At 45.7% G+C, this 14254-nt stretch overlaps 1 protein-coding gene across 2 annotated transcripts in view; it reads right to left on the reverse strand.

Moving 5' to 3' along the window:
• The window catches only part of si:ch211-113g11.6 (uncharacterized protein LOC559008 homolog), a 28017-nt gene extending 15670 nt beyond the window's left edge, over positions 1–12347 (reverse strand). For both annotated transcript variants that reach the window (XM_060064608.1, XM_060064607.1), the window contains exons 1-7: positions 12083–12347; positions 8106–8245; positions 6797–6859; positions 3897–3992; positions 3264–3369; positions 1304–1414; positions 866–1005 (exon numbers count right to left, since the gene is read on the reverse strand). In XM_060064608.1, the coding sequence (XP_059920591.1) occupies positions 866–1005; positions 1304–1414; positions 3264–3369; positions 3897–3992; positions 6797–6859; positions 8106–8245; positions 12083–12164 (738 nt within the window). In that variant the 5' untranslated portion in view covers positions 12165–12347. The remainder of the gene's footprint in view (positions 1–865; positions 1006–1303; positions 1415–3263; positions 3370–3896; positions 3993–6796; positions 6860–8105; positions 8246–12082) is intronic.
• Between the last annotated feature and the right edge of the window lie 1907 nt (positions 12348–14254).

Consider the following 14254-nt stretch of genomic DNA (forward strand, 5'->3'; position numbering starts at 1 on the left):
CAGGGGCAACAGGGTAAAGGGCATTGAGTCTTCAAAGGGGGTTCCCCAGATCAGCACAAAATGGTATGTGATATCAGGGAACAAAAAAGGACGTAAACAGGAGTGGAAACTACCGCTTAACTAGCAAACGAATGACCGTTAAATTAGCATTAACATAACTCTCGATCGTGATCGATTTTCCAAGTTAGCTCTACATAGGAGCGATGGTACTGCTCTGGCTGTGACTGATCTCCTTTCATGTATTCCCAAACTGCGCACTTGCAAATTAATATTTAATCTTCAACACGAGGCACGAGATAAAACACATATCTGTAGAAGCCATAGGGGGAAATATTGCAGCAGTATGCGACGGCTCATTTGAATACCCCATTCTTTGATGGTTATTCTGAGGATTGAGGCTTGATTGAGGCATTAATTAGCCTCAGTAGGCCAGTTAGCTTAAGTAACTGTATGGGAATTTTCAAGATAATAACCAGTAGCATTAAATGATGCAACAACATATAGGCTACAGAAGTACGTCGGCTGATAAAATGGCCAAGATGTCTGTTATTGTTGAAAACGGCCGGCATTGACTTCAGATTTATGTGTGCTATTTCCCCAAAACAGCCATTTTGTTTCAGCCCCATGCCGCTGTGAAAACATCCACTGTTGGGGAACTCGGGACACAACGAGGTCATGCCGGGGAAAAAATCGGTATCCGTGGCAACCTATTAGCTTATGAATATGACTATCAGTCCCTAGATGACTAAATCGGTGTATCACCGCATTAACAACAGAGAGGTATCACAAGGGCACACTGTGCCTGTGATGTGTTCTAATGAGAGGCTGAGCCTGGGAGTCAACACGAATCAGGGGGTTCTCTCACAGTGCAGATCCTCCCGATGCGGGCCCGATACGGCTCCTCATCCACCCGGGCCGTCTTGTTGAACTCGCTGAAGAAGAAGTAGATCTCCTCCTTGTACTTCAGGGAGGACGGGATGATGGCTGCTCCGGCAAACTGGGGATCTGTGGGGAGTCACAAAAAAAAACATCCTAGGAAAGAGGTCTTATGTTTGTTCATATATTTTGAGTGAGAAGTTTTGCATTTAGAAACCAAACCTAGAAATGACTCATTGTTTTTCATGACTCCAATACACAATCTTCACAAACCTCACAGACATGGTTCCCGTAAAATAAAATAATCCACGGCAGGCTTAATAACAAGTTATCTTGAATATTGTGAAGTTAACTAAATGGTTCTTATGTTCCGGAACCCCCCCCCATGCTCATATTGTGATGCAGCAGCAGTGCCACGGTCACTCACTGAGCAACCAGACGTTCTCAGCCTTCAGCAGCTTCTGGGAGCCGAAAGTGCGGCGAATGGATCCCGTGTGACCCCCCACCGATGACAGGGCTGAGTAGAGGCTCCCGCCGTCTGAGGGAGAGGGGGGAGGGGGGGAGGGAAAGGGAGGAGGGGGAGGGAGAATCAGAGACAGTGAGTGTGATAGATTGATAAAAGGGTGCGAGCAGGATTGAGGGGAAAAGGGTGCTAGAGTGCTACGGGAGACCTGGAAATACAGAGAGGGAGAGACAAAGAGAGAGGAGGAGGAGATACATAGGGTAAGAGACAGAGGTGGAGAGAGAGGTAGACAGGGAAAAGAGTGGGAGATGAAATCAAGATGGTGAGAGAGAGAGAAAAAAGAGGTGCAAGAACATCTGCAAGAATGAGAGGAAAATCAAGACATAGATGCAGAATAATTTCCCACACTGCTAAACTCACCGCCATCAGCATATTCCAAAGGAGCTTGTTTCCATAGCAATCCAACGGCTAAGCATTTGGCATTGTGACACTAATGGTTTCCTTCCACCATGTAATTATCAGAATTGTGCCCTAAAATTGATTGGCTCGTTGGTGAAACTATCGAACAGCTGAAACTGAAACAACATCAGTCATCGCAAATTAGCATACAATGAAATAACATTGATTCTATCCATGTCCGCCGTGCGCATGCCCACTGCATTAACTGTGTTTTCTCAAGAGAGTGACTTAACCCGGTTTTGCATCTACAGCTAGAATTTATGTCTTTGCTTGACTCCAAACTGCTCTTACTCATTGAACGCGATCATGTGTTGGAACAACTTTATGGTTAAATTAGGGTGTAGCCTGATGGTTCCCGTTTCAAATAGCCTGTGTGGTTAATTAAATGGGCTGCGCTGGTAAACGGCTGATGTTTGGGGACCCATTCAAGCAGAACAGGGGGATTAATCCATGCACTCAGCCAGTGTCTGGTGAACGGATCGAGATACTGAACTGACTATTGACTGCGGATGTGTCTTCTTAACAACGGAGATAAACAGGCAGATTAAACAGTGCCCTGGATGCGTGAGCCGCCATCATGGTTTGGTAAGGCAGAGAGCTTCCGCCCACTCCTCACACTTCAGAGTGATTTAAAGAGTGGCGCTAGCAAAAAAGAGGGTCTACCACTTGAAAAGACACAGCTGCCTCTCTTACTCGAAACCGCAACAAGGAAATCAATCTGGGTGTTAGTATTTTGGAGGATGACACAACACTATCAAGAGGGATGTGAGAAGTCCCGCCATAGAATAGGTTTAGTGAAAAGTGAAGGCTCATTTATACTGTGTCGGATATCCGCCAGAGGTAGGTGATGGGTGTCAGCGCCTGGCCTTGCTTTTATGATTCTGCATTCTCCTTGTCGATCATCAAAAGGATTCCTCGCCCCTGATTCAGTTTGACATCTGGTAATCTTAACAATGGCAAGATGATGAAAATATTGGCACACCTCCTCCCCTCAAATGGTCTGTTCGCGATCAAGAACGACTCTGAAAACGGAGCAGGAAAGACAAAACAGACCCTTCCCCCTGATGTATCAGGGTCACTACAACCTGTTTAGCTGCGTTTCTGTGAAGGTGGGTTTAACCGACGGCGGCATTAATGGTACATGGACTGCATTTATATTGTGCTTTTTTGTAACCAGTGACCACCCAAAGCGCTTTACAATATTGCCTAACATCCACCCATTCATGCACACATTCCCACACTGACGGCGGCGTCAGCCATGCAAGGCGACAGCCAGCAGTTAGGGTTAGGTGCCTGGCTCAGGGACACCTCGAACACCCAGCCAGGAGGAGCCGGGGATCGAACTAGCAACCTTGCGGTTACCAGCCAACCCGCTCCACCTCCTGAGCTAAACGCCGCCCAATACAATTGGCAAACATTGGGGACAGTGGCAGCGCTGACACTGTGTTCACCGCTTTAAGCTTACCTGTGGCGAGGCTTATGGCCTTCTGGGAGGGGTACGGTGGGGAAATGTCGGACGGCGAGCCAATCAGCCCACTGCCCTGGGCATCAGTCAGCACCGTCTCGTTGACCTTGGCAAGGAGGGAAGTGACATCACAACATGGAGCGGCAGAGATTGCATTCAACACGGTGAGGCATGCCAGAGGAAGAGTTGTCTCCCTGTGCGGAAATCATTTTTTAATTCATGATGGATGGAATTCAGAAGCAATTTGATTTGTTCTCTATAAGAGAAAATAAGAGTCTGCCTTTGAGCAAAATGACTCGCGTCACAATTGGTAGAAGCAGTTTATTTCCGCCTTTGTTTTATCACAGCTTTATCTTTATTTATTGTGACACCAAACTGCGTCCCTGAAACTACAACCACAAGCGTGTAGAGCAACCTCTTATATACCCTCTACCAACAGTTAAGCACATATTCGAAATCGGCCTCCTCCTCTAATAATTTTTCCCTAGCGACAGCCGTGAAAAATGTAAGTGCAGCTGCACACACACGGAAAGACAGCAGGAGATGCGGGGGCTTTGAGTCTCTCTCAGGCTATGTACAGAAGATGATGAAAAAACACACATTATGTGTGTTGCATTCAGAGACTTTGCTTACCAGCAACCAGCACTTGGGGCTCCCAGCATTGGTTCCACACACGACAAAGGTGTCATTAACCTTCTGGACGACAGTGATGAAATTATCACACTCCAACTGTGTTAGGGAGAGAAAGCGGGGGAGAGAGTGAGCGAAGGGGGACACGAGAGGAGAGAGAGGCAATAAGGAGAAAAACAATTGTGTGTGTGAGGGAGAGAAAGAGAGAGAGAGGGGGGGAGGATAGAGATACAGAGAGTGATTGAGAGAGAAGCAGAATGATGAGGAGCGTGGGAGAGGGACAAAGCATGGAGAGGAGAGAGGAGAGAGAAAAGGAGAGAGGGAGGGAGAGAGTGAGAGAAAATAAGAGAGAGAGGCAGTGAGAGAAAATAAGACAGAGAGCGAGAGAGGAGAGAGAAAAGAAGAGAGGGAGGGAGAGAGAGTGAGCAAAGGGGGAGACGATAGGAGAGAGAGGCAATAAGGAAAAACAAATATGTGTGTGAGGGAGGGAGAGAGGAGAGAGGATGAAAGAGCAGACGGACGAGAGGGAGAAGAGGACCAGAGGGAGGCGGGGAATGGAGGAGCGGAGGAGAGGAACACAAAAGCAGTGTGGAGAAGACAACGGCGGATAATAAAGAGGGATGAGGCGAGAGGAGACGGCAGGGAGAGGGGCGGTTGGGACAAAAGTGGAAATAAAAACACTGAAGATTAGAGAATATGTGGGTTGTGGCCAGGGTCTAAACATTATGTCACACCGAAAGAAGAGCTTGGAGCGTCGGCCACAGAACAACGCAGATGCTGCAGTGGCAGCCCTCCACATAAATTACTTATTCATTAGAGAGAGAATGGAACTAATCCCCCCGAGACTCGGCAGGTCGTCCAATGAGAATAATTTCCCCCACACAGCACAGAGAGCAGCACGCGTTCTGTCTTCGATTCAATCCAAGAGCCCAGTTAAGTGCCACCTCGGGAAAAATCAGACTTTGACTAACAATCTAGAAGGAAAGTGTTTATAATGAGGAGATAAAGCGTGTGCGGAATAAAAGAAGGAACGCAAATGAATAACACTCAACCTTACACTACTTAAGAACAACTAAAAACTGATTTATTCCAAGAAAGAAGAATGGAAGGCAATCTTTAAATATTAGGCCAAATCGTCTATCCAAAAAAGGGAATATTTTAAAATGGGATTTACTAAAACAGCAACTGATTTCATTTTACATTCTGTATATTGTTTCCTGAAATATATTCATCGAATCCGCTCTAATAATAAAAAAATAAAAAAATCCATGGAGGCCAGACCAGCCTACACATGAACATCATGTTGACAGATATTTATCGGTTTAAGAGGGGTCAGGTGTGCGGGGGAGGGGACGTGGGCAGCCTGTCGGCATATCTGCCAGTAGAGGTCGTCAGCATCTCAAGGCCTCTCTCTACATGCCCCAGGCGACTCAAGGAAGCAGCAGCAAAACCTGGAGTCTGCAACATGAACGCCACATCGCAGCAGGGCTTCAGAACCCACTCACGTGGGTTTTGCTCCATCAAAGCAAAAGGCGGGGCTTGGATGTTGTTCACTAATTGGTGTATTGATGAGCGGGGCTGCATGCCCAACCATTCCGTTGGGCCCAGCTAGGCTTACTAAGCGTAGATTTGATAATAATAAAATTTTGCTCTACTTTTGAAAAGTTTGTTACGTTTCAACAATTGGAGGTGGTTTCACCAGACGCTGTTTTAAGAAAGGGGATTTAGTTATAGTTATCTTTGTACTGTTGTGTTTTCTCTTCATTTCTTATTTTTCGAGCTGCGACAAAATGAAATAGAGTACTATGGTGATGATCATATTAGACATGTTACCATGATAAAAGACGTTTTGGGTTCACAACCCCTTTCAAGGATAACATGAGGGGAAACCATACTTTCCCCTCATGTTAGGTCTAAGGGACTAACGCAGAGAACAATATTTGAGATTGGTCCATTATTGAGCGAGAATGCTGCAGCCGTAATCCTCAAAACGGCCTACAATGTAATCCTTTGGGGCAGTTGGGCCCTGTCAATGTACGTTCTCTCTAAAAGCTCTTTTTTTCCCACTGAGGGGCTCAGATTGTTACTAAAATGTCTGACAGCTTTATGGAAAGGATCCCTACAGACAAATTTGATTGTTTCTTTACATTTCTCTTGAGCCAGGCTGTTTATTATTGTGTCCAACCAATTGTTGCTCAAGTTGTTACAGAAATCTCAACAGTCAGTCACCCAAATCGAGATACCACAAACTTTGGCTTTCTGTAGTCCACCACAACAAACCATTACCGGTTGCTCCTCTCAACTTTCACTGACGTTTCCTCAGTTCCCTTCCTGCCACAACTCAACTCGCGAGACATCCCAAGATGCCAGAGAGAGACTCCTCCTCGGGCAAGACACAACAACAAACAGACCATACAAAAGGGAAAGAAAATTGTTTGATTTCTCTGCAGAGATCCTCTCATGTTGTCAGACACTTATAATGTCAATCTGAGCCGATCGATAGCAAAAACAAACCCCTTTAGAGGATCATATACAGTGCGCAATTGCCCCAAAAATATTTAACGCTTTATATGCTCAGTGACAGCCAGGCATATGCAACATCAAGATCACAGTTTGTTTCCAAGCAATTTCACACACATGTTGATTTGACCAAAGGAGAGACAGCGCCGAGATGTCCACCTAGAAGTTACTGGTCACGGATTGATGACTTTGTGAGCAGGGCTACCTGCGAAACCGCTCAGCTACAAGTTAGAGCTAACCTTTTCTAATAATTATTAACAGATGTGGCACACATCGGCTGTATAGTTGGTTGATAAACCCCCTTCTTGTGTATGTTCGGGGTCATGAAAGGTTAGGTGGGTTGTGCAGATGCATGAATTGAACGAGGTCAAATGGAAGCATACCTTGGGCGGGGCGGCCTTGGCCATGCATGTGGCTTTGGCGGTGTCATCGCTCTCCACAGGGATCTGTGGCAAGGTGAGAGAGGAATGGCGTGTCACGTTCATCCACAACATTCCTCACACTCAAAAGCACCATCTTCACCTTCACTTTCACGATTCCACTTTGTTGTCATTGAACACAAGTTGCCTGCGTCCTCGACGCTGCACACTACCACCGGCGACACAAGTAGATAAAAAGAGTAGCCAAGACATGTAAAGGATGAAAGCTTGTTCTGTGTTTGGAGAAAAACTGTCCTCAATAAGAACCAAATACTCTGTGAGGCTGTGAGCAGCAAGAGTGCAGCCAGCAGGCTGACTCCAGGCTCTGTAATTATTTCCTATGAAATGCCTTAATTGCAGTGCCGCTCTCTTGTCTGCTTCGAGTGCAGACATCAGCCCCCCCCCCCCCCTGTGAGTAATCACTAATGCAGCATTAGCATTATTAGCTTGGTGTAATGACTTCCCCCACTGCCAGCTACCTTATGAGCCCGTACGGCTGCGTTATGTATGCACAAGGCGCCCTCCTCTTCCTCCTCTTTGTCTCGGTCCTGTCATCGACCCGTCTAACTAGGTCAGAACCCCGGCTCCGCCTGTCCTCTCGCTCCCTATTCTCTGATAGAAGTGTCTAATGATTCATTCCCGAGCTCTACTGTCGTTTCTGGACTTTCAGAAGAGAAGGGCGTAGCTGTCTAGCCGTCGGCTAGGCCGACACCACCAGCGTATGTCCACACTAAACTTGGTAGATGTGGTTGGTCATGTCTGTCCTGGTGATGCGTGTGGGGACTTCGAACAGCTCTTCGTAAAACTAATTAAATACACAACATCGTCATTTTTAAAAAACTGTCCTATACTGTATACATATATATTTTGTTGTTTGCATAGGCTATATTTCATTGTCATAAGCACACTGAACTGTGTAGCACTTAAGAGGATTCACACGTTCATGTTAAAAGGATAGTTTGAATTGTAAGGCCGCAGACCAGAAAAACAGCATAAAAATTGATATAAATGACAAACGCAATCTTCATCTGTATTCTTATCATAAGGGGGTCTCAGATAAGCTTGGCTTGTTTCTCTCTGTCTCTGCCTCTGTCTCCCTCTCTGTTTTTCTGTCTTTCTCTCTCTCGTCATCCCTCTCTCTCTGTCTCTCTCTCAGCCTCTCTCTCATGCCTATTCCCTGTAGAAGCCCCCCAGAGCAAATAGAGCAGTTTGTTTTGTTTCAGTCTCTCCAGCCAGTACCAGAACTGAACAGAACCAATGGACCATGTGTTACCTGCAGGTCGCGGACCCCTCGGTCGGTGAAGGTGAGGATGAAGACCATGGCCTTCCCCCCTACGTACAGCGTGTTGGTACCTTCCTGGTGGTACATGCTGATGTAGTTCTCAGGCTTGGCAAAGTGGAACCGGGGGGGTCCTGGTGGGGAAAACCAAACCGAAGGGGAGGGGGGGGGGGCAATTAAAACTGACCTGTGGTAGTTGAATGCATGGAAATTAATTGATATCATGGGAATTTCATGTATGTATTCATACTGGAATATGATAGAATAGAATAGCTCAAATGGTCAAGCTCCCTATTGGGAATTTGACACCTAACCCAATACCTGGTTTCAATTTCCACTAAGGCAACCCATGCTCAAAAAGTTTGCTTTGCATGTCCATAGTAGGAACTCGCCTGATCCTAAATGAGCAGCTTCTGAATTCACAGGGGGTCATTTTGGATAGCATTGGATAGTGGTAATGAGATAGCATAGAACATAATTCAAGGAACAGCAAATACTGTGGATCGATTCCGCTCCCCACTTCCAGTGGCGTATCTGCAGTGGGTGTGTTAATGAAGACATCAGGAGATAATGAGAGGGCTACTTCATTAGGAGCTTCTCACATATTTATGTGTGTAAAACAAGGCCAGCCTGACACATCTAATTATGAGTCTGGGTATTGGGATTTCACTTTGGCCAGAAATTTAGCAATGTTAACCTACTGTGTGTGTGTGTGTGTGTGTGTGTGTGTGTGTGTGTGTGTGTGTGTGTGTGTGTGTGTGTGTGTGTGTGTGTGTGTGTGTGTGTGGGGGGGGGGGGGGGTTCTGCGAGTGCGCCTGTGTGTTTGTGATTGGGTTTGTTTGTCTGTGTTTGTGTTCTTCGGTATGTGTGTGTGTCTGTTTGTGTGTGTGTGTCCATGCATCCATGTGTGTGTGTGTGTGTGTGTGTGTGTGTGTGTGTGTGTGTGTGTGTGTGTGTGTGTGTGTGTGTGTGTGTGTGTGTGTGTGTGTGTGGTATTCAAATCCACACTGTTTATTTGACCGAACGTGACCTATGTGTTCTCCCATTAACAGCAGTGCTCGTTTAATTATTTTCATAGGAAGCATTGAGATCCTTCAAGTGGATTATACAACACATGCAAATATGCTCGATTTACACGTACTGTCCATGAAATATAAGGCACAGTCCAACACAGACAGATCCCTATATTTAATGCACTTTCAACACAACAATGCAACTCGAATACAATTTGTGCTGATTCTCTGTGCTTCTTTCTGTTACTGTGGTTTAATGGAGTCCGGGGTTGTTTGAATGTGAACCTTGTCAGAGAAACTAACAACAATAAACGAAAAAAAACTGCAACGCCTACAAGTTCTAAATCTAGGTTTCGTTTTAGATGCAAGTTATTTTGACCCAAAGTTCTTTCCCATTTTTTAACTGTCGTTTTAGAGTCAGAACACAGGCAGGAAAATCAGCGAAGGACCTCTAGCTGTTTTCATTTTGGAGCATATTCATATTATATTCTTCATCTCAAGTGTAAATGAATTACATTGATAATTCTTTGTACCCCAATTGCAATTGTTTTGCTTCTTCCTTTACTTTTTACCTGAACTAACTCTATTATTCTGAGTGCAGCAGAACAGTTTCCACACTAGAGCAGTCTCAGCGTCCTCTGACCCGTGTTTGTTGTGAACTATGGCTCGGCTGCTCTGCTGATGCTGAGCTCCAGACCCGAGCGAAGGTCAAATCAAACAGCTGAACTTTAGGAAAGTGATATATTTGGCATACCAAAATGTTGATAACCTTCTCCCTCTCTCTCTCTCTCTCTCTCTCTCTCTCTCTCCATCTCCCCTCGTCCGCTCTCTCTCCATCTTCTTAACTCCATTCGATATGTCAGGCATTGAACAGAAACACAGTATTCTGATACTTGTTGTCCAACAAATACACGCACGCCCGCACGCACACACACACACACACACGTCACAAACACACACACACACACACACACACACACACACACACACACACACACACACACACACACACACACACACACACACACACACACACACACACACACGCAGGCATTCAGGCATACACACGCAGACGAGCGCTAGCCTAATTACGCATGGTGCTGAAATATCGCTACACAGGCGAGGAGATGCCTTCGAAGTGGATCTTGACATATGATTGTTGTTTGTGCGAGTGCATTTTGCGAAGTGGACATTGATATGGTTCTTGGAAGTGTGCCGTGGATGTTTGTGTGTGTGTGTGTGTGTGTGTGGGTGTGTGGGAGGGGGGGGGGGGGGTCCATTGAAATGACAAGCACGTAGGTCGTGTCCGCTGGTTCTCCCCCTATACCAGAAGGAGCTCAGCTCTGCGCATCGAGTCTCTCTCTCTCTCTCTCTCTCTCTCTCTCTCTCTCTCCCTCTCTCTCTCTGTCTCTCCCTCTCGCGCTCTCCCGTTCTCCCTCTCTCTCTCACCCTCACGCTCTCTCTCTGTGCAGCTCAACTTGATTTACGGTCGTGTTCTTATTGATTGTGAATACATTAAAATGGTAATGTGTGCGTGGTGTAAGCGCATACATGTTAGTGGAATAAATTACAGGCGAATTTGGTTTCCACTGTGTGGAATTTTCTATTCATCGTTTTTGTCAAGAATATGCCTATATATTTCTCTATTTCACTTTCTCTCTGTGTGTGTGTGTGTGTGTGTGTGTGTGTGTGTGTGTGTGTGTGTGTGTGTGTGTGTGTGTGTGTGTGTGTGTGTGTGTGTGTGTGTGTGTGTGTGTGTGTGTGTGTGTGCGTCTCTCTCTCTCTCTCTCTCTCTCTCTCTCTCTCTCTCTCTCTCTCTCTCTCTCTCTCTCTCCCTCTCTCTCTCCCTCTCCCTCTCTCTCCCTCCCTCTCCCCTTGGTTGCATATATCCATGGTCGCTGTATAGTGCTCGGCTGCTCGCGGTATACCTCATACCCAAAAACGATGATTCCATCCCTGCATGCTGCAGTCCCCCCACACCACAGTGGGGACTGCACACCACAGTCTGTCTCGTTTACTGTCCTACGGCTCACACACACACACACGCACACACACACACACACACACACACACACACACACACACACACACACACACACACACACACACACACACACACACACACACACACACACACACACACACACACACACACACACACACACACCTGCAATGCAGCTATTCGTTTTAAAGACACACTCTCTCGACCTCCAACTACCGATTTGAAACGTCTCCCTTCTGACACATCTGGCGGGTATAGTTGTAGGATTGTGTCGCCATGTTGGTCAAAGCTGTGCGCGATGCAAACATTCCCCCCTATACCACCAGATGCGTGCTGACAGGTGCACTCACACTTTAAAAGCATTTCAGCCACAGAGGACATGGAGGACGTGTAACGGGTTTTATCGAAACACAACTGGTTACATTTTCCAATGTATCAATATCCCAATTCAGACAATGGAACACAATTTACACAAATCCTAAGACCCCTGCCTGTTGTTCATGCGAGTCGTGGCCCTGCCCTGAAAAGCCTCAAAGGAAACATGACAAAACCAGTATTGATACACTTGTTTTTTTCTGTGGGATGCTTGCCCAACACGGTGAGTTCTGCGATGAGAGATGGTCGTCAGGTGGCCAGCATTGGCGGGGAAGGGGGCGGGGTGGGCAAGATTTACTACTTGAGCAGTCTTGGGGGAAGGGGTCGTTTAACATATTAATGCAATGTTTCCACCGACGACAGTCGTTGGTGTGTTCATTTCTCTGCAATCTATGCAGCGACGCGAGTAACGCCATCGAGACAAAAAAACATCAAACTCATCACTTCATCCATTCACAGTATCTTGCATTCATGTATGAATTCAAGTCAGTAAAATTACGAATAAACAACACCCCGCCACCCCACGAAAATCTTCTCCCAAACGGCTCAATATGCAACTATAGAATAGATGAATCGCCTACCGTGCACAAGGAATTTCAGGCGTGCTGATTTTTCCGCGAGAACCGCGGAAAAAAAAACTGACATAAAAATTAAGTATTTCATCTTTGGGAGTGTGCGTTCAAGGGTCGCCTGACTCGTGCAAATATTCTGCCAAAGAACAAGGCTCTGCCGAAATCCCTCTGTGATGATAGAGCTGCAGCCGCTCCTCCGCCTGCTCCTCGGGTTCAGCCTGCTTGATGTGCGCTACCCGCTCCTGGCCACAGCTCCGTGCGCTTCCTGTTTACCGCCGAGCATCCAGCTGGGGAAGGGGGGGGGGGGGGGCTCAGGCTCCACCTCAAAAACCAAATCAAGAATGGGGGGGTCAATGTCGCTATAAAGAAAAGCGTGACTGTAAATGATAACAGCAGTGTGGAAAAATAAGACTGTGCGTAATTGCATGCATCACGGCGCGCCTGTTGCTGGAAGGACGGCGGAATCGCAGGTTTTCTTATTTCTGACAGTGCCAATTTTGGGGTGTTCTGAAAAGAGGCATATCTTGTGCCTGCATTCTCTCTATAACCTTAGGCAGATAATCCCGCATTTGGATGGGGAATCCAATAACCAGTTGCCCGGGCCTTCTTACAAACCTTATCAATACCGGTCAATATAAATCTGATCGATTGGTGTGATTTAGACATTTACCAGAGAAAACCAATAACAATTTCCCTACGTCAAGTGTTGTTGGGTTACATTTGACTCCCCAGGATTTTGTCGGGATTACATCTTAAATCTGGGCTAATAAAGCAGTTGAAAAGGACATTATTATATATATATATATATATATATATATATATATATATATATATATATATATATATATATATATATATATATTATTGGAACGTCGCGCAAATGTACCTACATTTGCATAATTGGGTCTTTACAGCATTGCATAGCAGATGCAATGCCATTAGGAGGAGCTCTAACAGTCTGAAAACAGAAGCACAATTATGGTAATTATGGTGGTTTAGTTGGGTATTATTTCTCAAATTGTAAACGATAAAGATTGCATAGCATAGGACGATAAAATAGGAACCATTAAGTACAGTGTATGTATGACCCGATGAGATCATGAAATTTGTTCACACCACGGCAACCGAGGGCGTCTGTGTGTGTGTGTGTGTGTGTGTGTGTGTGTGTGTGTGTGTGTGTGTGTGTGTGTGTGTGTGTGTGTGTGTGTGTGTGTGTGTGTGTGTGTGTGTGTGTGTGTGCGCGCGTTTGTGTGTGTTTGTGTGATAGAGAGAGTTGAGGAGAAAGAGATAAAGGGGGGATAGAATGAAACTGGGAACATTCACGAAATTTTAGAATCTTTTCCAGGTCATTTTTAAACGCAGTTAATAAATGCAGAATACTAGTAGTTTGGTTAGTTGTTCTGAAATACCTAGTAATCCACATGACCAAATGCTTGTCTGATAGACGAAACCTAGACTCTAGGATGGAGTTATAGCGCCACCAGGTGTTGAACAAATAAGTGCTGCAACGACCTGAACACTGACTAACCGTATTGATTAAGAGAGTATCCATTTAGATAAATGATAGCCTATATTTGATGTTCCATTTAATAGGTCTAATATATTCAGGATCAGTTTTATTTTTAGGTAGACTACAATTCAATGTGTGTGTGCGTGTGTGTGTGTGTGTGTGTGTGTGTGTGTGTGTGTGTGTGTGTGTGTGTGTGTGTGTGTGTGTGTGTGTGTGTGTGTGTGTGTGTGTGTGTGTGTGTGAACGTGGTGCGGGTGGGTATGTGTATGTGTGTTTTTTCGCATCCGCATGTGTGTGTCAGAGAGAGAGAGAAAGAGAGAGAGAGAGAGAGAGAGAGAGAGAGAGAGAGAGAGAGAGAGAGAGAGAGAGAGAGAGAGAGAGAGAGAGAGAGAGAGAGAGAGAGAGAGAGAGAGAGAGCATAACGGGATAACATTATGAGTGGCCTATAAACACCATGAGAACGGGTTGCGTGACGGTTGCATGGCGGTCTGTCCATCCAGGATATTAATAAACAGATGATGTGATTGCGGGACGGGGAGACAGTCTGCAGACCGACACCGCAGACAGAGACTTGCTGAGGTAATCCAGAAGAGTTTAATCTCTGCCGCTCACACACGTGATTATATATACTGTATGTATATATATATATATCTTTCTGGGTTATGCTGGGC

This window comes from Gadus macrocephalus, chromosome 11 (assembly GCF_031168955.1).
Source record: "Gadus macrocephalus chromosome 11, ASM3116895v1".
Lineage (NCBI taxonomy): Eukaryota > Metazoa > Chordata > Actinopteri > Gadiformes > Gadidae > Gadus > Gadus macrocephalus.